The following is a 23,372-nucleotide window of genomic DNA, read 5'->3' on the forward strand; positions in this document are numbered from 1 at the left end:
GGCCAATGTTCATAAGAGTTTTTCCAAGGTTTGTTCCAGAATTTTTATGATCACAGGTCTTAGATTTAAGTCTTTAATCTATCTTGAGTTAATTTTCGTATATGTTGAGAAACAGGGATCTAGTTTCGTTTTATTTATTTTTATTTTTAGAGATGGAGTCTTGTTTGTCACCCAGGCTGGAGTGCAATGGCGCGGTCTCGGCTCACTGCAACCTCCACCTCCTGGGTTCAAGCGATTCTCCTGCCTCAGCCTCCCAAGTAGGTGGGACTACAGGCGCACATCACCACGCCTGGCAAATTTTTGTATTTTTTAGTAGAGACAGGGTTTCACTATATTGCCCAGGCTGATCTCAAACTCCTGACCTCGTGATCCACCCACCTTGGCCTACCAAAATGCTGCGATTACAGGCGTGAGCCACTGTGCCTGGCCCTAGATTCGTTTTTCTACCTGTGTCAATCCAATTTTCCCAGCACCATCTATTGAATAGGGTGTCCTTTCTTCAGTGTATTCTTTTGTCTGCTTCGTTGAAGATTAGTTGGTTGTAGGTATTTGGCTTTATTTCTGGGTTCTCTATTCTGTTCCATTGGTCTACTTGTGTACTTTTGTACCAGTACCATGCTGTTTCAGTTACTCTAGCCTTGTAGTGTAATTTGAAGTTGGGTAATGTGATGCCTCCAGATTTATTCTTTTTGTTTAGGATTGCTTTGGCTTTCCAGGCTTTTGTTGTTGTTGTTGTTCCATAAGAATTTTAGGATTGCTTTTTCTAATTCTGTGAAAAATGATGCTGATATTTTGATAGGAATTGCATTGAACCTGTAGATAGCTTTGGGCAGTATGGTCATTTTTCATATTGATTCTTCCAATCTATGAGCATGGCATGGTTTTCCATTTGTTTGTGTCATCTGTGATTTCTTTCATCAGTGTTTTGTAGTTCTTATTAGGGAGATCTTTCACCTCCTTGGTTAAGTATATTCCTAGACATTTACAATTATTTTGTAGCTATTGCAAGTGAGATTGAGTTCTTGATTTGATTGTCAGTTGGTCGTAATTGGTATAGAGCTGTGCTATTGATTTGTGTATGTTGATTTTGTAACCTGAGACATTATTGAATTCATTTATCAAATCTAAGAGTCTTTTGGAGGAGTCTTTAGTGTTTTCTAGGTATAAGATTATATTATTGGCAAACAGAGAAAATTTGACTTCCTCTTTTCCAATTTGGCTGTGCTTTCCCTTGTCTGTTTGCTCTGGCTAGGACTTCCAGTACTATGATGAATAGGAGTGGTGAAGGTGGGCATCTTTGTCTTGTCCAGTTCTTAGGGGGAATGCTTTTAACTCGTTTTTTTTTTTTTTTTTTTTTTTTTTTTTTGTGAGATGGAGTCTCACTCTGTCACTCAGCTGGAGTGCAGTGGCGCAATCTCGGCTCATTGCAACCCCTGCCTCCGAGGTTCAAGCAATTCTCCTGCCTCAGCCTCCCAAGTAGCTGGGACTACAGGCATGCACCACCATACCTAGCTAATTTTTTTCTTTTTTTTAGTAGAGGTGAGGTTTCACTATGTTGACCAGACTGGTGTCAAACTCCTGACCTCAGGTGAATCGCCCACCTTGGCCTCCCAAACTGCTGGGATTATAGGAGTGAGCCACTGTGCCCGGCTGGCTTTCAACTTTCATCCATTCAGTATGATATTGGCTGTGTGTTTATCATATCTGACACAAAATTTATAATTTTGAGGTTTGTCCCTTCTATGCCTAGTTTGTTGAGAGTTTTTATTATAAAGGGATGCTGGATTTTACCAAATGCTTTTTCTGCATTGATTGAAATGGTCATATGACTTTGTTTTAAATTCTGTTTATGTGGTGAATCACATTTATTGACTTGCATATGTTGAACCATCCTTGCATCCCTATGATGGAACCCACTTGATCACAGTGATTTATCGTTTTGATGTGCTGATGGATTTGGTTTGTTAATATTCTGTTGAAGAGTTTTGCCTCTATGTTCATCAGGAATATTGGTCTGTAGTTTTCTTTTTTGTTGAGTTCTTTCCTGGCTTTGGCATCAGGTAACACTGGCTTCATAGAACGAGTTGGGGAGGATTCTCTCTTTCTTAATCTTTTGGAATAGTTTCAATAGGATTGGTACCAGTTCTTCTTTGAACATCTGGTAGAATTCAGCTGTGAATCTGGTCCTGGGCCTTTTTTTTTTTTTTTTTAAGATTTTTTATTACTGATTCAATATCACTACTTGTTACTGGTTTGTTCAGGATTTCTACTTGTTCCTGATTCAAGCTTAGAGGGTTGTATGCTTCCAGGAGTTCATTCATTTCCTCTAGGTTTGTTCAGGATTTGTATTTCTTCCTGATTCAAGCTTAGAGGAATGCTTCCAGGAATTCATTCATTTCCTCTAGATTTTATAGTTTGTGTGCATAGAGGTGTTTATAGTAGTCTTAGATGATCTTTTGTATTTCTATAGTGTCAGTTGTAATGTCTCCATTTTCATTTCTTCTATGTTCTTAAATGCAGCTTCTGCACAAGATTCCTGCATACTGTAGAAAATTTTATTTTTTTCACCAAGCCCAATTAATTTAGCTTAGCTGGAGAACTATTAAGAAGTGTGAAGACACAAATAAGAAATGAACGACTTCATTCCACAAATATAAGTAAAGGAAATTCCAGTGATAGCTTTTGCTGCATGAAGAGAAACCAGGCTAAGTTGAACTATTAATATTCACTTTAGACTGCGTAATTTCTAAATGGTAACTATTCATACCTACCATTCATCCTAACCATACTTTCAGGCTTGGCTTAGACACTGGGACCTTTGTGAAGGAAGAGGCCTGAGGGAACTGGATTGTAGGGGATGGATGGTGAGAGGAAAGCTGGGGGTGGGGGTAGGCATGCTCTGGGCTTGCGTTGACTATATAAGAAGGAGAGTAAAATATTATAAAGACTTTTTAAGATTTTGGAAACTTAGTACCTTCTTCATTTTTACTATTTTTTTTTTTTTTTTGAGACAGAGTCTCGCTTTGTTGCCCAGGCTGGAGTGCAGTGGCACAATCTCGGCTCACTGCAAGCTCCGACTCTCGGCTTCACTCCATTCTCCTGCCTCAGCCTCCCAAGTAGCTGAGACTACAGGTGCCCGCCACCACGCCTGGCTAATTTTTTGTATTTTTAGTAGAGATGGGGTTTCGCTGTGTTAGCCAAGATGGTCTCTATCTCCTGACCTTGTGATCCGCCCGCCTCGGCCTCCCAAAGTGCTGGGATTACAGGCATGAACCACCACACCCAGCCCATTTTTACTATTTTTTATTCCTGTTTTCTGTTTTCTGATTGGGATTGGCAATAAAATCTCAAATATGGGGAAAATAATTTTTTACATAACATTTTTATGTTTTATAATTTTTATGTAACATTCTAACGTTTTATAATTTTTTATATAACATTTTAATGTTTTATAAAAACAAAATTATATAACATTTTTCCAGGTGAACTTATTCTTGGTGTTCCTGGGATGTCTATAGACAATGTTACAGTAACTTTTGACTACAGATCATTTTTTTCAAATGATATAATATTGATAAAGTAATTGTAGGGCTCCCAAAATAAAATGAGTTTGTGTTTTGAGCCTATGGGTGAGAAATCTGCTGGGGAAATGGTCAAATTTTATGTATGTATTTAATAGCCATGTAGTGGAACAAAAATTTAAAGGCATTATATCATGTTTATTTTATTTTAATTTAAACAAAAGAACAATGCATTTACATAATTTATTTAAATTATAAAATATTACAGAACAGGCTGGGAGCGGTGGCTCATGCCTGTAATCCCAGCACTTTGGGAGGCTGAGATGGGTGGATCACCTGAGGTCAGGAGATTGAAACCAGCCTGGCCAACCTGGTGAAACCCTGCCTCTACTAAAAATACAAAAATTAGCTGAGCAAGGTGGTGGGTGCCTGTAATCCCAGCTACTCGAGAGACTGAGGCAGAAGAAACACCTGAACCCAGGAGATGGAGGGTGCAGTGAGCTGAGATCGCGCCATTGTGCTCCAGCCTGGGCAACAGAGCAAGACTCTGTCTCAAAAAAAAAAAATTATTCAATTCGTGACATACATCAACTTCTGAGTTCAGGAATCTAGTGCTCTCTCCTTTAGTTTCCTGCTATTTTCAAGTATAATAAAGCATTACACACACACACACATACACACTTCTTTAATTGTGAAAATTTCCAAACCTACAGAAAACCTGGAAAAAGTAAAATAATACTTGAAACTGCTATGGTTTGAATGTGTCTCCCAAAGTTACTAGGCTCTTCCTTTTGCTAGAGCTAGGACATATATATTAGTAAATCATTAGTTAAAACTGACATTTCTAGTTCAAAACATTTTTCTAGTTTAAATTTAATATTATTGTTTTAATTCAGCTAGTTTACTTGCTTTTTATACATTAAAAATCTCAGTTCTGAATTACATGAACATAATCACTGATTTGCTTTATTTTATATATAACATAAAGTTGTTATATATAAAACATTGGAAACTTAATCCCCAATGCAACAGCGTTGAGAAGTGGGACCTTTAAAATGTGATTAGGTCATCTCTTAAAGAGATGGGCAGAGCCCTCATAAAGGGATTAATGCTATCATCTCTAGAATGGATTAGTTATCTCATCTCAGGAGTGAATTCCTGATGAAAGGATGAGTTTGACTCCTTTCCTCTCCTTCATCCTTTCTGTCATCCTTTTTTCTTCTGCCATGGTATGACACAGAAAGAAAGCCCTTGCCAGATGTTGGCACCTTGACATTGGGCTTCCCAGCCTCCAGAACTGTGAGAAATAAATTTCTTTCTTTTCTTTTCTTTTTTTTTGTAAATTACCTAGCCTGTGGTATTCTGTTATGTTATGGCAACACAAAATGGACTAAGACAAATACCCATCATAAAGATTCAACAACTGTCAAGATTTTGCTGTATTTGTTTGAACTGTGTGTGTATTCTAAATTCATTCCAAAGTAAATTAGAGATCTCCTAGCATTTCATCCCTAAAGACTTTAGCATAAAAGTGCCTTAATACATAACCATGGTACTGTAATCATACTAAACAAAACTGAAAACAGCTCTCTAATATCATCGATTACCAGTTCATATTCAAATTTCCCCGTTTGTCTGCAAAGTGCTTTTATATCTGTTTTTTCCCCAAAGATATTGCCAAGAATCATTCACTAAATTTGATCGTAATGCCTCTTAATTCCCACTATCCCACCCATTTTTTAAACATCATCTTTTTAGAGAGACCAGGCCAGTAGAATCTCTCACATTTTGAATTTGTGTGATTGTTTCTTTGTGGTTTCATTTGACTTATTCCTCTATCATAGCAATGTATTTTTTTATAGACTTGAACTTTTTGAGACAAAGGCTTGACTAGATTCAGATGAAAGATTTTTGACAATAATTCTTCATAGTATTGCTGTTTACTTTGCATTTCATCTTATTAGGAAGCATATGCTTAATGTCTTGTCCTATTATTGGTGAGGCTAAACTTGATCACTCAGTTGAGGTGATGACAGCCATCACCTCTGTAAAGGTATTTCTCCCATTTGTTAATAGCAAATAATCTATGACCATGATACTTTGGCATGATGTGACTCTCTTGTTCCTCACTATCTATTCTCCTAATGGTTTTAACATATATGATGACTTCCCTGAATCAATGATCACATTAGGCTTACAAAATGCTGGTTTTCTAATTTTATTATTTTTCCCAACATTTATTCACTTGTACTCTGAAGGGTAGACCTTTTTTTCATCAATGGAACATTTCCTTGTGAAATGTCAGGATATATACTTGTATATTCCTAAGCACAAATTTTCTGTGTTAGGAATTAGAAGATCACATCCAGTGGTAATATCAATGGGTTGTTGTTGCTTACTTTTTAAAATCTGTATTCGACTATTAATAGGAACCCATGGATTTTTATATACTCAGTGTGTTTAATTATATTATAGTCATCTTTTTGATGTCTGAGTTGTTCCAGTTTTGTCCAATGGAAGTTCCTTCAAACTGGCTGACCTGTTTTTTTGACATGACTCTATTAGTCTTTGAACAGTGCCTTGTTTTATGAAAACAATGAGATACTTACACTTCCTTTGTATTTTCCATAACTCAGGCCTGGAACTGGTCACTTCTCCAAGAAGCTCTATATCTTTTGAGTGGGAAATGATTTTTAGAAGCTACAATCTGTGCATTGAGGATGCTCATTGCTACAGGGCTATTACTAGGCTCTTTCATTTGCTAGAGCTGGGACATATATATTAGTAAATCATTAGTTAAAATTGACAGTTCTAGTTCAAATATTTTTTCTAGTTCAAATTTAATATTATTGTTTTAATTCAGCTACTTTTACTTGCTTTTTATACATTAAAATCTTAGTTCTTTTTTTTTTTTTTTTTTGAGATGGAGTCTCGTCCTTTTGCCCAGGCTGGAGTGCAATGGTGCAATCTCGGCTCACCTCAACCTCTGCCCCCCGGGTTCAAACAATTCTTCCGCCTCAGCCGCCCGAGTACCTGGGATAATAGGCACCTGCCACCACACCCAGCTATTTTTTTTTGTATTTTCAGTAGAGACGGGGTTTCACTGTGTTGGCCAGGCTGGTCTTGAACGCCTGACCTTGTGATCCGCCCGCCTCGGCCTCCCAAAGTGCTGGGATTACAGGGATGAGCCACTGCCCCCGGCCTAAAAATCTTAGTTCTTAATTATATTAACATGATCACTGATTTGCTTTATTTTATATATAGTATAGTTTCAAATAAGGATACAAATATTACTTAACCATAAAACAACTGAATGATGTTCAATGTTTTGATAGTTCTTTTTGTCCTTAGAATATATTCTATTAAGTCAGCTGGGACAACATAATGAGACCCCATTTCTATTTAAAACATGTATTTTAATTAACTGGGTATGGTGGCATGTTCCTGAAGTCCCAGCTACTCTACTTGGGAGACCGAGGTGGGAGGATCACGTGAGCCCAGGAATTTGAGGGTGCACTGAGCTATAATCACACCAGCGCACTCCAGCACTCCAGCACTCCAGCACTTCAGCCTTGGCTGGCAACAGAGCAAGACCCTGTCTAAAAAAAAAAAAAAAAAAAAAAAAAAATGAGAGAGAGAGAAGAGAGAGAGTAAATATATTCCACCAAGAATATATAGTAATATGTTTTAATATCACTTGGAATACTTATTTTTTCTGTGTGGTTCAGTTCTATTTGTTTTAAATTTTAGAGGTTTTTTGTCATTTTTTATTAACATTGTAAAGTATTTATATGTTTCAAAGGTCAATATTCACTTCTCACTTCTATTCTCCCTTCCTTCCTAAAAGTAGCCATTTTTATTAATTTCTTGTTTATCCTTCCAATGCAGTCTTTTTCCCCCCTTTAGAGACAGGGTCTCACTCTGTTGCCCAAGCTAGAGTGCAATGGCATCATCATAACTCACTACAGCCTCGAACTCCTAGGCTCAAGTGATCCTCTTGCTTCAGCGTCCTGAGTAGTTAGGACTATAGGGGTGTACCACCATGCCTGGCTAATTTTTTTATTTTTATGTAGAGACAGAGTCTTGCTATGTTGGCCAGGCTGGTGTTAAATTCCTGACCTCAAGTGATCCTCCCACTTCATCCCCCCAAAGTGTGGGGATTATAGGCACAAGCCACCATATCTGACCCAATCCACCTTTTTGAAAAAATATATGTGTTTCCTCTTTCTTACCCCAAAGGCAGTACATAGTTTAATCATTCTATTGCACTGTGAATTTTCCACTCTAACCTAGAGTTTGCTCCGTATTAGTTCAAAGAGATCTTTCTCATTCCTTTTCATGAGACTTTTTCCTTTAATGATACATGATATTTTACATATTTTATTTATGAGGTACATGTGAGTATCTGTTACATGCATACAGTGAGACTAATGATCAAGTCAGGTATTTGGAGTACCCTTCACCTTGAGTATTTATCATTTCTATGTGTTGGCAACATCTCAAGTCCTCTCGCAGCTACTTTGAAATATACTCTCTCTATATATATCGTTGCTGACTACAGTCACCCCAGTCTGCTATCAAACATTGGAACTTATTTTTTCTATCTCCTCATTCTTTTTTTTTTTTTAATTTTTATTTTTGAGACAGAGTCTCGCTGTCGCCCAGGCTGGAGTGTAGTGGCGCGATCTCCGCTCACTGCAGGCTCCGCCCCCTGGGGTTCACGCCATTCTCTTGCCTCAACCTCCCGAGTAGCTGGGACTACAGGCGCCCACCACCTCGCCCGGCTAATTTTTTGTGTTTTTAGTAGAGATGGGGTTTCACCGTGTTATCCAGGATGGTCTTGATCTCCTCGTGATCCGCCCGCCTCGGCCTCCCAAAGTGCTGGAATTACAGGCGTGAGCCACCGCACCCGGCTATCTCCTCATTCTTTTTAACAGCTTTGCATCACTCCATTGTGCAGATGTACTATAATTTTTTCAACTCTTGTACTCTTACTAGGCATGTTTCCAATAATTTTCAATTGTTACAAATAATGACATATCATTTTTAAAAGGCAGATTACTATATAATAAAGATACATACTTCACTTTGGGAGGCCAAGGCGGACGGATCACAAGGTCAGGAGTTCGAGACCAGCTGGCCAATGTGGGGAAACCCTATCTCTACTAAAAATACAAAAATTAGCTGGGTGCGGTGGTGAATGCCTCTAGTCCCAGCTACTCGGTAGGCTGAGGCAGGAGAATCGCTCGAACCCGGCAGGCGGAGGTTGCAGTGAACTGAGATGGCACCACTGCACTCCAACCTGGGCAACAGAGAGAGACTCTGTCTCAAAAAAAAAAAAAAGATACGTATTTAAGTTTGGCATTTCCTTACATGTATTAAAATATGTTTTAACAGAAAAATATTACTTGTATTGATGTTTTTGATTAAGTTATTAACACTCTCCTAAACACTTGGGTTTCATGCAACAATTTAGGAAATATCAGGTGTGCTTCTTAGTGAATGTGGAGATACTGGATTTGACAAATATCAGTTGGTTAGACTGATGTTTGGCACATTGGAAGTGCTCAATAAATGAAAGATAATAGTATTAACAAAACAATACTTGTTAATATCAGAAGAACAAATTTTAATTTATTTTTCTTTATGTGGACATGTCATCAGGGAATTTGAGAGCAGAGTGACTACATTTTGTTTTAGTCAGCTGGGGCTTTAAACATTTATTGAGTAACCACCATGTTCCAGGCATTACAGTAAGAACTTGTACCTGAAGCAGATCCATATAATGAAGCCCCGAGGAAAGGAATAAAGGGCAACTGGGAATCTGACCAGTTCTCAAGAGCGGTGTTGGGACTCTAGTGAGGAGGCAGCAGAACGTTTCCAGTGGATGGAAGTGCCGCGGAGTCCACCTTGGGAGACCTTAGGCTTACTCGGATTTGGAGGCTCCAGGTGGGGTGGACGCAAACCACAAGATGGCGCCAAATTACAAGTCATAGGTAGCAACCTCCTAAACCATAAGGAGAGGAGAGGAAGTGAATCCGCTCCTCTGCGTGCACGCTCACTTGTCTGGAAGCTTTTCTGAGGTCAGAGAAGAAAGCAAAGCCTGAGAAGTGGGACACCATTCACTGAAAGGCATCTGTGTGTAGAGATAAATAGGGTAACATGATAGGGAGAGACTGGAGATAGGTGGTTTATTTAGCAAAGTTGGTCAATGAAGCTTCTCTGAATTAGTACCACACGAGTTGTGAATGGGTAACGAATTGGAGGCATTAATGTTAAGATCTTGGGCAGGAGGATTCTGGGGAAAGATAGTATGGCTGTTGCTTAATGAAAGAAGAAAGAGTAGAGGGAAGTAAAGATGAAGACACATGCAGTGCCAGATCATATAGAGTCTTGTTGGCCAGGAGGGAATTTAGACTAAGCAAGAAAGAAAGTCTGAACTGGGGGAGGGCTTCGACTGATCCAGGAGGGAGAAGAAAATCTCTTCAATAATTCCAACCCCAGTCATTCTTCAAGCTCACCTCATTCCCTGCAGCCTGTTGCTGCTGAAGCCTCAGAAGAAGTTTGTTCCCAAAGTTGGGCATACCTCCTCCTACACGTTTCCTAGTAATGCTGATGTCTGACCCTGTTCATCCTGCCTTATGTCTCACAAGCTGGTCTCCATTCGCTGCTGAGTACGACAGTGCAGTGGAAAGAACATGGGCTCCAGCATCACACAGACCTTCCAGCCACCTCCTAGCTGTTCGACCTTGGGCAAGTTAAGTAATTTGGATCCTAGCTTCCTTCTTTATAAAATGAAATCATTATCCTTAACTTGCAGATTGGTCATAAGGAAGAAATAAAATAATTCATGTACAGCAGAATGATGCTTTTCTTTTTTCTTTGTCTTTAGGTCTGTCACACAAGACAATAGCACATGTCACCTCCAAGGCCTTTCCTCTTCTGGCTTTGGATTTCCCAAAATCTGAAGCTCTCTTGACATTATGCCAGGTGTCCCAGACATTGTGCCAGAGAGAGAAAGGGGAATGCCTTTGACAGGCAAAGGGGGAAGGTTCTCCCAAACTGAGGAAGGCACAGTAGCCTGTGGGTCTGAAAGAACCCTGCTTCTTCGCAGCAGCCAAGGCAGGTGGGGAGGCCTCCCAGGGATGGGGAAGTTGGCCGTATGGTGCATCTTTACAGTCCTGCTCCCAGGCACTGGGGATCACTCCTCACTAAAGATTCCCCTGCCCCAAGCCTGGTGCAGAAGCAGCAGAGCTGCCACTTGGAAAAGACCATACAGGTTAAGCCCTAGGCATGCTTGGAGTAAACAGTCTGGACAGATGCAGGAAGACAACAGGGGCTTCTCCAAGGCCTCAGCAATGTGTCAGGGCGCAGACCCTTGGAACAACTGAAAGAGACCAGAAGCCCCAGTAAAGACAGATTGAATTTAAAACAGCCTCGTGGCAGGGGTTTTGAATCAGATTCAAGATTTTTTAGAGCAGGTTTTGAATCAGATTTTCGATTATTTAAAGACATTTACTATTTTTCGCACTCTGTGCACTATCTTATTAATCTTTTGGACCAAGATTCAAATCCACTACATGTGAAAAGTATTAAGGCCAGGCACATTGCATGCATTGGGTAAACGGTAGCCAATATTATTAAAACCAGCTGCAGACAGTCAGACCAGGCTGGATCTGAGGCAAACAAAATTGAATTAAATAGAATTCTACAGTGTTTCAATGCCCATTATGTTCTGGGTGTTGGAACTATAAGACACAGCCTTCTCTTGCTTTAGAGGAGCAGTTAATGGCAAAGGCAAATTCATACACGGTCAACTGACACAGGGCGGAATGTGGTATGCACTGCAGGGACAGGGTGGCCAGCATATTGGGGGCTGGGATTGAAAATGCTTCACAGAAGAGGTGACATTTAATCTGGACCCAGGAAGGACAGGTAGAATTTTGATTGGTTGATGGAGGAAGGCAGGTCCAGCACAGAGAATAGTTTGTGCAAAGGCAGGGAGGAGTAAACATGCAACAACAGTTTTCTGTGACTTAAGCATTGACCATTTTCAGGAGGAGATATTATAGATATGGTTAAAATAGGCCAGGCGCGGTGGCTCATGCCTGTAATCCCAGCACTTTGGGAGGCCAAGGCAGGCGGAGCACCTGAGGTCAGAAGTTCGAGACCAGCCTGGCCAACATGGTGAAACCCGGTCTCTACTAAAAATAATAAAATTAGCCGGGCATGGTCGTGGGTGCCTGTAATTCCAGCTATTCAGGAGGGTGAGGCAGGAGAATTGCTTGAACCTGGGAGACAGAGGTTGCAGTGAGCTGAGATTGCACCACTGCACTCCAGCTTGGGTAACAGAGTGAGACTCTATCTCAAAAAAAAAAAAAAAGAAAAGAAAAAAAGAAAAAGAAATACACTGAGGACAGTTTGAGAAGGGTCTTCACCTTGTAGGTAATGGAGCACCTATAAGAATTTAAAGGAGGAAGGGAAATAACGCAGGAAGCTAAGGGATTATAGAGAAATGCCTTAAAAATTCTGATGGAAATGACTTTCAATCTTGAATTTTATAACCGTGCAAGCTATTATTCAAGTGTGAGAGTAGAATAAATCCATTCTCTGACATACGAAGCATAAAAAGTTTTCCTCATATGCACTGTTTCTCAGGAAGTGGAAAGAAGAGGTGCCTCATTAAAATAAGGCAGACCACAAAAGGGCAATGACCGGATACGAGAAACAGAAGATCCAACTCGGAGGATAGGTAAATCCTGACGAGGATGGCGAAGAGTGATCTCAGAGTGACCGCTGTATCATCAAGGGCAAAGAGTTAAGACTGGAGCAGACAGAAGGTTCTGGGAGAGTTATATCTGATGATAAAATTGACAGAATACCTGATGTGTTTGATTGTACCGCGAGGAATTTTGTGATTCATTAATAATAAGTACAAATACAGCCACACAAAGGAAAACAGGACAACTACACTCTCCAGAGAAAACGAAGTCATCTAGAAAAGGCAGAGCGAGCATGGTTTGCTCTATGGTTTGCCATTACATGGTCATACTGATATAAACGTAGTAAACACAGTAACTTTTACTATATTGTAAAAATTACAATATAGTCACATTAAAAGAAGGGGCATGGGAAAGGGGGCATGATGTTCTTTGAGGATGAAAAAACTCTAAATCCCCCTCTTCCACAGCAGGAGGTAAAGAGATAAAGCCTAAAGCTGACAAATCTAGATGTAGCAACACAAACATGTTATTTAGAGATGGGAGGTTAATACCAACAGAACACATTAGAACAATTGAAAGTTATTTTCTGTAAGGGTGAAGATACGGTGGGAGAGGGGACTGGAAACTGGTATTTCTGTAGCAAATATTGTAGAAATATTTGACTCTTTAAACTATGCATATAACATAATTTGGTTGAAAATTAAAACCGAAAGAGAGTGGATGGGAAGAGGGGATCTGGAGGCAGTCCACGCGGACACTCTCAGAGGGTGTGACCGGGAGGAGCTTGGGTGGAAGGGAGACTGGGTCAAGGATAGACAGAGGATTTGATGTTCTCGTTATATAGGAGAGATGACGTGCTTCTGATTTGTAGGGTGATCCTGCGAAAAGGGAGAGTTTGGATACAAAGGACAGGAGACTACTGGATGTCTGTTCTAAAAGAGAGTGAAAGCTCAAGAATGCAGGAGGACAATCTATTTTTTAAAATAAAAGGCTACGTACCTTGAGACTAGAAACAAATGTGAGTATACACGCAGATGCATAAATCTAAAAGCTCTGGAATTACTCCTAGAAGTTCCAGTGACTTCAGCGTAGTATATGCAACAGTGGAAAAAAAAGCACATTTCTTTGGTCAAAAGAACACAATTTTAATGACTTTATTAAGCCTTAGGACAGAGATGAGAGAAACACCTTTCCAATGATGCATCGAGTTAACGTCTAAGCAAAAGATCATCAGAGACCAGAGATTGTTGGGTACACACGTATCTTGTGATGTCTGCTGAGAACCAACTTATTCCTCTTTCTCTGAGAAGAACTTGACCCCTCGCCCCGGGGCTGGGTGCTTGGCAGCCATATTTGTGTTGAGATCTTGTCTCCTGCTCTAACTACACAGGGCTTAGATGGACACCTGCTCCAAGTTTGGTGGGTCATTTATTTTTCCAGTAATTTAAAGCTGTGACTAGGAGACACAGCCTCTGTGGGTTGTGAGGGTTGAGATGATATAAACTCAGGAGCTGTCGGGTGGACATGTTCACTGAGAAGGACAGTCAGTCCACAGAGAGAGAACACCACTAACATGCACGGGGGTCTAGAGAACACAGACCACGTGGATCCGAGAGTGTTGGAGGGGCAGCTCTAGCTTCTCTGGGCTTTTAGGATCCGAGTTCTGTTCCTGGGAAGCCTGGCTAAAATCTACCCTTGGGCCCTGCACTCCTCCCCACAGCTATATTGCAAATATCCTATACTTTGCATGTGATCACACAAAGAGGGTTTCTGTTACTGGCACACAAAAAGTTTGCCTGAGATGATTCTCCTCCACTTCCATCAGGGTCTTCTGGTCATTGATTTCAACTTACTCTCTCTTAAGAAGCCCATTGAGTCCCCATAATCTCTTGGTTTCTTTCTTTTCCAGAACCAACTGCTCACAGTTCAAACCCTCATTTTGCCTCTATTTACTTGTACCTTGATTGGCTGATGCTCTAACAGACCCAGGTTCTTCAGAAAGCCTTCCTAGTCCACCTCAGACCTTAGGGATCCCCCTTTCCCATGACCCCCAATGGCCCCTGATTATGTCACTGGGTTCCAGTTACCAGACCGCAGCCAAGGTCCAGGATGGCTGCATCACAGTCATCCACAGCCGGTTAAAAATGACAGCCTCAGCTGGGCACGGTGGCTCATGCCTGTAATTCCAGTACTTTGGGAGGCGAAGGCAGGTGGATCACAAGGTCAAGAGATGGAGGCCATCCTGGCCAACATGGTGAAACCCCGTCTCTACTTAAAATACAAAAATTAGCTGGGTGTAGTGGCGTGCACCTGTAGTCCCAGCTACTCAGGAGGCTGAGGCAGGAGAATCGCTTGAACTCGGGAGGCGGAGGTTGCAGTGAGCTGAGATCATGCCACGGCACTCCAGCCTGGTGACAGAGCGAGACTGCATCTCAAAAAAGACAGCCTCCTTGTTGCTGCTCCTTGCACCCCCGAGATTCTAATTCAGTAGGTCTGGGTGATGCCTGTTATTTTTATATTTTATTTATTTATTTATTTATTTATTTGGAGACAGGGTCTCACTCTGTCACCTAGGCTGGAGTTCAGTGGCGCAATCTTGGCTCACTGCAGCCTTGAACTCCTGGGCTCAAGCACTCCCTCCAGCCTCAGCCTCCCGAGTGGCTGGGAATACAGGTGCGAGCCACCATGCCTGGTTAATTTTTAAATCTTTCTTTTTAGAGATGGGGTCTCTTTATGTAGCCCAAGATGGTTTCCAACTCTTGGCCTCAAGCAATCCTGTCCGCTTGGCCTCCCAAAGTGCTGGGATTACAGGAATGAGCCACTGCACCAGGCCAATGCCTGTACTTTTAAAAGGATCCCAAGCAGTTATGCGCATTCTGGTTTGAAAACCGTAATCTGTATTGCTCATTTTGGTCTCGACATAACTATGTGGTATGGTGATTTATCTCTTTGTATGTTTTAAATTTTGTTCACAGAAAAGTAGACCAAAATCTTCTAGGCCAAATATTTAGAGTGTGTCTAGGTGGACCTCCCCTCTTACCAGATACCTTGCTGACCCACTCTACCACCTCCTACCTAACATGATTGATCCCACTGAGGGAAGTGGCCACCTTATCCAAGCCTTGGGCCTCTCTTTATCATGCATGGGACTCTAGGGAATGTAGAAAAAGGAGATAACATCATGGCAGGATACCAATGGCCTCTTCATACAGAGTAAACCCAGGCAGGAGTGGAGTCCCCATGAGCCTGTCCTGTCCCAGCACCCTTCAGAACTGTTGTTAGCTGAGGGGGTCGTGAGGAACAGGATAATCTGCATCCCTTTCAGGGTAAACCTGAACTCAGGAGGCAAATTTCATGAAGTCCGTGTGAAATGGCTCATTCACAAAGTAACACACAATGGGCCAAATGGAGCAAGACACACTTGTGTGGGCCCCAGAACGGCTGCCAGTCCCCAGCACCACATGCCTCACCCTTGGAAGAACTGGCCAAGGCCTAAAAAGGACACAGTGCAAACACCACCAAAGCATTTAGTGCTGCCAGCCAGAGCTTTGGGTAGAGCAAGAATGTGTGTGTGTGTGTTGAAAGGGAAGGGAAGCTAGTAGGTGTCCCACAAACCCTGCCATGAATACTGGGGCCAAAAAAGAGGGGACCTGTAGGACAGATGTTGATCCCACTCAAAGTCAGCACAGCGGGATGCACTTAAAGGGCACTGAGCACGCAGGGGCTGTCACAAACCCACGAGGATCTGCAGGGTGTCTCCCACAAGTCATTTCTCTCAGAAGGATCATTACCTAAAATAGCAGAAACCATACGATTGAGGTTGCTCAATTTCAATATGCTGGGATCCTATCTCTGAGTGCCCACCTCCCCCAAGACCTCACTCTCTCACCCCACCTCTGCTTCTTTCCTCCCTGTCCGTTTCTTTCCCCACAACAGAATCTCTGATTCTCCACCCATGTCCTGTTCAGAGTCATCCACTTTCCTCCTCCACCCCTCAGACTCCCGGGGCCTCTGCACCTGGGGGCACTGGACACATATGTGCCCATGATGATGAGGACGGTGCCCACGAGGAAGCCCACCAGGCCAATGGCCAGGCCCAGGGCACAGACCAGGGTCTCCATGGCATCTGGTGGTGGAATAGGCACCTGGAGCTCTAGGAGAGAAAGGAAGGAGTCGGTGGTATACGAAAGGATTCTAGAGTAAAGAAAACCTGGGGCCAGGAGGGTGCATGGGGAGGGGGCTTCGTACCCCAATGCCTGAGGAGTGGCGCATCCAGGCCCCAGTGCTCCACCTGGCAGTCATAGACGTCCTCGGCTGAGGGCACGAAGGGCAGGTAGTGGAACTTGCGGAACAAATGGTCAGGCTGGGAATAGAAGCTGGTCTGGGCCACTCCCTCAGTGACAGTTTGGCCGTTGCGCAGCCAGGTGATATTGATCACAGGGGGGAAGATGTTGTCCACGATGCAGATGAGGATGTTGGGCTGGCCCAGCTCCACCCGAGACTTGGGGAGCACGGTCACCCGTGGAGGCACTAGGAGGAATGGGGCCTGAGTCCACAGGCTCATCCTTCACCCCAGGGCCTTACTAGGACTGGGATTAAGGGACGTTCCCCCTTTGTAGCCATCTGTGGGCAGGGGATGCTCTGGGGTATCCACTGGGGCAGGAGAGGAGGGAAACAGAGGGAGAGGAGACTGGGGAGGGAGTGGGAACGCCAGGAGCTCCTATATTTGACTGGTCCCTGGGTGGGAGTCCAGGTGAGAGGTGTCATTCCTCAAGGAGAGGGGTGCCGAAGGGGTCTAGGAAGACCTGGAGCCTCCTGGGAAAGAAAGGGACAGGGCATGACAGGTGCGGGGGCTGAGAGCGCGCTCCAGAGTGATGGGAACCTAGGAACTGGGAGGAAGTTTCTCTGGACCTTCCCGCCTGACTGGGTGGGCAGAGGGAGGGCCGGTACCGTTGATGGCTCTGCTGCGGTTTGAGCGCTCCACCAGGATGTCCAGATGGGCTTTGATTGCAGCGATGCTGGCCAGCCCGCCCTGCGGGTCAAAGCGGGCAAAGTCGCCAAACTCAGGCAGACGCCACACGGCCTCGCTTTTCTTCAGGTCCACAGAGAACAGCTGTTCCCCATCAAATTCATGGGTGAACTGGCCCGAGGCACCGTAAGACTGGTAGAAGGCGGGTCCGTAGGAGCCCACGTGGTCAGCTGTGTTTGGTGAGTTCAGGGTCAAGGAGAGAGAAGAAAATGTGTCTGTGTCATCCACAATATGTGATTGTTGAGTCCCTGAGCCTGGGCCCCGTCCCGGGTTCTGTGTGGGGACAGAGTCCTGTTCTGACACTGGGCTGGCCCTGGGAGAGGCGAAGGAAGAGGACAGGAAGAAAGAGGCTCATCCCAGCACACTGCAGCCGGCACAGAGACAGTGCAGTCTGGCATATCAGCATGGGAAGAGGAGGGGCTGCCTAAAGTCATGCTTGGGGTTCCAGAATTTAAATCTTGGCTGTGGTCATCTGCCCTGGCTGTGTCGTCGGGCCCTGTGTTGTGAGCTGGTGGGACTGTGGGGGTGGGATGAGGAGGAATGATTAAGGACAGGAGAGTAGTGGAGCTTTGCACAGAGATGCAGTGCATGTGGGTGTGAGGGGAAACAGGCCACGGCTGACAGGGGTAAGAATTAAGGTTAGTGACCCAGAGACCAAGGAGATAGGAAGAGGCAACTCAAGGCATTGCAAAGAGCACTGGACGAGGAGTCAGAAGTCAAGGTTCATGTCCCAGTTCCTCCATCTCAGAGCATTATGACTGAGTGTGTCTCTTCCATAACTGTTGTCTAGTTTTCTGGAAGTTAGGGATTAAGTTGTAATTCTTGTAGAACTCTATGAAGTTGTTTGAGCAACAGTTATTGAGGAACTGGCATGCACCCAGCACAATGGCGGGCCAGGGAAATAAAAGAAAAAAAAGATGAACCATCCGTAGACCCGCACACCAGCTCATGTCTCCCGAAGAACAAAGATAGGTAAATAGTTAACTACCAGCATGGGCATAAACACTACAACAGAACTGGACTTGATGCAGCACATTCCAGGCCAGGGGTGGTAGAGAAATCAGGGTGCTTGCTGGCGTCTGTTGGGTGGAGGTTTGGGTCTTAGGCAGGAGGAAGGAATGAAGAGAAATCTGAACGTCAGCAAAGGCTGACTGGGACACTTGTGCAGCTGACCGAGCTGCATCTTCATTTAGGTCCAGAGTGGATGTGACAGAGGTGAGGGGGAGCTCTTGGTGAAGGAAGTTGCCCATAAACCAGAGAGGGAGAGGAACAAGCATCCTCCATGCCACCTCCTCATGTAACCCAACTCCGTAAATCTCTGCTCCCCGCCGCACCCGCCTCACCCTCGCACTCACCCTTGGTGGCCCCTGCCTCCTTCGGGCTTAGGAGGGTCATCAGGGTGTGGAACCCCAGGACCAGCCCTGCTCTGAGGGCCATTACACTCTGGTGCTTTAATCAAATCAGTCTCAGTCCGTGTGGTGAGGACAGGAAGAAGGCGGAGGTAAAAAAGAAGAAAACAGATTCGAGGATGGGGGCGACCCCTGCTGTCTTCAGCCAATCACAGAAATTCTCTGAGTGAATGTATCTGTTGCTGGGTAAAGAGGGAAAGAGCCGGGGTGAGAAGGTGGAAGGATTCACTGGGCCCCTAGGAGAGGCCAAAGGAAGTTTTGGAGGACGGGAGGGGCTTGGACCAACTGTTACCACGTCCTCCAAGAAGGGACCCCCTGAAGGGAGAGAAAAGGCCGTCAGAGCACCGCGCAGTTGAGCTCCAATAAATCCTCTATGTCGATTTGCGATGCAGGGAATCCTACTTTCCCAAGAAGTTTCCGTGGACAAATTTTGAGTTAGAAAGTAAAATAAACTTTACCAATAATCTTTAAAAGGAAAACATTGGATACACAATGGAATAAAAACCTCTGAAAACTTTAAATCACTTTCAAAAATGTTATTTTATTTTTCTTTTATTATTTAATTTAATCGTGTAAGAAAAAATGTGTAATTGTTGTTGTTTGGTGTAAAGCAAAGTGTAAGGAGCTTCCGTGGACTCCCCGAGGAGGGCAGAGGTGCTGGCCCTCTCTGTTGGTCCCTCTCTGTTGGCTGCCACAGGCTGGAGGACGGCATCACCCTTGCCTTTGGCGTCTGGTTGGGCTCGGCTAATAAGAGGCACTGGGAGAATTTAGTCCAGTATATATATTAAAAAAAACAAAACAAAACAACAACAACAGCAACAACAACGTAAAGCTAACGTCTGAGTAAAGAGAAATCTAACCAAATTAGGCCATGTGTCAAAGACCATGAAATCGATGATTCTCAACTTGGAAGGAGCTAGGAAATCATCTGGGTCTCTGGTTCCAAATGAGAATCACCTGGGGAGTTCGTTATAATACGTGTTCCTGAGTTTCCTCTTGACCTAATGGGTTAGATTAGCCTTTCCAAGGCAGGGCCAGGGAACCTGTGTTTTCAGCATGCTCCCCAGGTGGTTCTCGGGTAGTCTGTGGACTGCTAAAACCTGCTCCAATGCTCTTTCCTCAGTGAATAAGGGATGCCTATTTTAAGTGGGGCAGACACAGCTTCTGACTTCAAATTAATCAAAAGACAACTGGTAATTGATTTGCATTGCCCAGTTTATGGGGAGCCCTAATCTTAGTTTTTCTGTTTCTATTCCACAGTATCTAGCGTAATGCCTAGCACATAATAGGTGCCTAGGAGATATCTGTGCATGAATGAACAGTGTCTTCACTGCTTTGGTCCTGCTCTGGTTAGGACCCTCACCACCTTCATCTCTCCCCAAGTGAGGTGGGAGCTGGAGCCGTGAGATGAAAGATGGGAAAGCCATGAAAAACTCATGATAAAGAATGTTGCTTCTTTGGTTAATAACAATCGAGTATCGGGTGTTTTTTTTATTTCAAAACATACATAGATTTTTAAAAGTATTTTTTTATTAACTTATAAGTTCATTACGTGATAATCCTTTATGGCTTGGAGTATGGTGAAATTCTGTAAATATTTCACATGGGCTCTAATAAATTTGATGCAGAATTTCATACATGTACATGTTTATTGGATCAAGCATGTGGATTTTGTCATTCTAGTTTATTATGGCTTTCTTTATCTTTGGACAGACCTATACATAACTAAGAGTGGTGCATTTACTTATTTATTTTTTAGAGACAGAGCCTTGCTCTGTTGCTCAGGCTGGAGCGCAGTGGAGTAATCATGGCTCACTGCAGCCTCAAACACCTGGGCTTAAGTGATCCTCCTGCCTCAGCCTCCCGGAGTAGCTGGGACTATAGGCATGCACCACCACGCCTGGCCTATGAATGGTATATTTAAATCTCTAACAGTGACTGTAGGTTTTTCAACTTGTTTCTAATTTTTAAATCAACTTTTGCCCTCTATAAATTTAGGTTATTAAGGTGTTTACTCTTGGGAATTATTATAGTCTTGGTGAACTGAGCCTTTTCCCAATTTGTCCTGACAATCTTTCTGTCCTACTTTGTCTTGTCTGATAGTAATAAGTTCTACAGATGTCTTTGGGTATTTGTTCACTATATCTTTTTCTACTCTTTTGTTTTTACTTCTCTTGTGTACTTATGCTTTAGATGTAGCCCTTGAAATGTCATAAATATAGATTTTTGCTTCTGTTCAATCTGACGATCTCTGTCTTCTAACCTGTGGTTCAATTCATATGGTAGTCAAAGGGAGCAAACTTGTTTCTGCAAGAGAGAAACACTGAAGCCTCAGTGGTTTAACAAAATACAGGTTTATATTTTAGCCATGTGTAGTTCAAGGCAGGTTGGGCACTCTGTAGCTCTTTTCCAAAACATGCCTCAAGGTGGCTAAGCTCCACTTTGCATCTCCATTATTGAAAAGCACTTCATGAACTTCCACCTTTGCAGGCAGGAGAGAGAACCTGGGAAAGGCACATTCTTTCCATGGTTTTGGACCAGAAACTATTTGCCATCTCTACTCACATCCATTGGCAAGAGGTAAACAATGACCCCACATAGGCGCACGGGGATGGGAAAATGTACTTTAGCTATGTGTGCAGGAAGATATAATGGTTTGGTGAGCACACGTCACTGTCTTTGCCGAATTCTGATTGTGTTTATTGTGGATATTGATGCACTTGGGCTTGTTTGTAATACCTTATTTATTTCAATATTTCTATTTTTTAAAGTTTTTGTTTGCTTGTTTTTGAGATGGAGTCTCGCTCTGTTGCCAGGCTGGAGTGTAGTGGCATGATCTGGGCTGGCTCACTGCAACCTCTGCCTCCTGGGTTCAAGCGATTCTCCTGCCTCAGCCTCCCAAGTAGCTGGGACTACAGGTGCATGCCGCCACACTCGGCTATTTTTTTTTTTTTTTGTATTTTAGTAGAGTTGGGGTTTCACCGTGTTGCCCAGGCTTGTCCTCCCGAGCTCAGGCAATCTGCCCACCTCAGCCTCACAAAGTGCTAGGATTACAGGTGTGAGCCACCACACCCGGCCAAGTTTTCTTTTTTAACCTTCATTGCCTTTTTTTTTTTTTTTTTTAAGTGTTACTGATACCTCCCCCATCTTCCCTCTGACTGGACAAGAACTTTAGCATGCTTTCAAATTTATTCACATATTTTCTCCTTCACCAAAGTATTTGGTCAACATTACTTCTCATATCTATTGGCACCTTCTAGAATGCTTTCTCTGATTAGAATTCTTCTCCCAAAACATTTCAAATGTGGGAATTTGCATAGCAAACCTTCTAAAGCCTTGTATGCTTGATAATTTTTTAAAATTATACCAGCACTTTTGAATAAAGTTTAGCTGTGTATTACACCCTATTTGAAGGTTTTTTCCCTTTAATATTCTAAATAACATCATTCCAAATTTTTTTTTTCGCACCCAATGTCACAGTTAGAAAATCCCATGTCAGTCTTTCATGCTGGAATCTTTTAGAATTTTCTCAGTCTTTGATATTTTTAAATTTTGCTAGTGTGTCTAGAGTGGGTTTTTCCTTCTATTATGGATCTTCCCTATCTTTTATTTCCAGGAATTCATCTTTTTATTTCTTTAAGTATTTTTCTCCTCTCTCTATTTTTTTTGTCTTTGTGAAACTCATATACTCTATATTTGGATAATTCTCTCCTCCTTTTCCCTTGACTTTTCAATTGATGACTTCTCAATTCTTCCCTCTTTTGTTCTGAACTAGCTCTTCAGTGTAGTCCTCCAACTTTCTGTTTTGTTTCTCAGTTGCATCTCTCCCACTAATTATCCCATTAATGTGGCTTTTACTTTGACTATTATATATATTTTTTACACCTAGAACTTCTAGGTGTTTTCCCTATATCCTCTATTTTTTTCATATTATAATAGCTTCTCACTTCTAAAGTGCACTTTTAATGCTCATTTTAAGTGGCTGGTCTATATTTTCTACCACTTCTTTCAAGGACATAGATGGTCCTGTTTGCTGTTTTTCTTTTGAGGTGGCGGCACTCCCTAAAGGTCTTATTATTTTGGCCCATTGGTGGCCATCTGTGTTAGTGTCATGTGTGTAAAGAGAAAGGAGGGCCAGCCGGAGTCCTAGGCCAGCGCAAAACCACAGTCACTACCCTTTGGGTGTCACTTCAGGTCAGGGCTTCAGGGTGGCAGCACTAGGAGGCGTAGGGAGCACTGATAGCTGGGGTGGTAGAGGAGGCAATGACTAGGGCAGTCCCCAGCTCTCCCACTCCAGCAGGATTTCAGCTTGGATTTTCTCACCCACCCCTCAACAGCTGGACAGGCAATCAGGATCTTGCCATTGTTTTTCGCAGCAGGGAGTAGGCAGTGATTGCTCAGGGCCAACACCGGGCAGGCAAGAGCAGAAGGTTCCAGGAACCTTCTCATAGCCACAGCCAGCAAGCAACCCAGTTCAAAACACCTTTCGGTCTCACCAGGGCTTCCTCATTATTTGTTTTCTTGGAATGTATATGTATGGCCCGCATTCCCTCCTAGATGGAAACGGCCTGTACGAAGGGATCATGGATTATTGAATCTTTGTTACACAATCTTCCTTTTCCCCCTAAACGCTAGCACATTGTTAAATAAATAAGTCAATGATAACAAATAAAAGTGAATAAAGTGGATA

The 23,372-nt window shown here is 42.9% G+C and overlaps 1 protein-coding gene across 1 annotated transcript; it reads right to left on the reverse strand.

Annotated features, from left to right (window-relative positions):
• Positions 1-13,364: 13,364 nt before the first annotated feature.
• LOC100607501 (HLA class II histocompatibility antigen, DO alpha chain) lies at positions 13,365-18,786 on the reverse strand. Its single transcript, XM_030802932.1, has 5 exons — positions 18,629-18,786; positions 17,195-17,443; positions 16,493-16,774; positions 16,262-16,397; positions 13,365-16,035 (listed from the first exon to the last, which is right to left on the reverse strand). The coding sequence occupies exons 1-5, from the start codon at positions 18,708-18,710 to the stop codon at positions 16,032-16,034; spliced, it is 753 nt and encodes a 250-aa protein (XP_030658792.1). The 5' UTR covers positions 18,711-18,786; the 3' UTR covers positions 13,365-16,031.
• Positions 18,787-23,372: the final 4,586 nt, after the last annotated feature.

Source organism: Nomascus leucogenys, chromosome 22a (genome assembly GCF_006542625.1).
Source record: "Nomascus leucogenys isolate Asia chromosome 22a, Asia_NLE_v1, whole genome shotgun sequence".
Lineage (NCBI taxonomy): Eukaryota > Metazoa > Chordata > Mammalia > Primates > Hylobatidae > Nomascus > Nomascus leucogenys.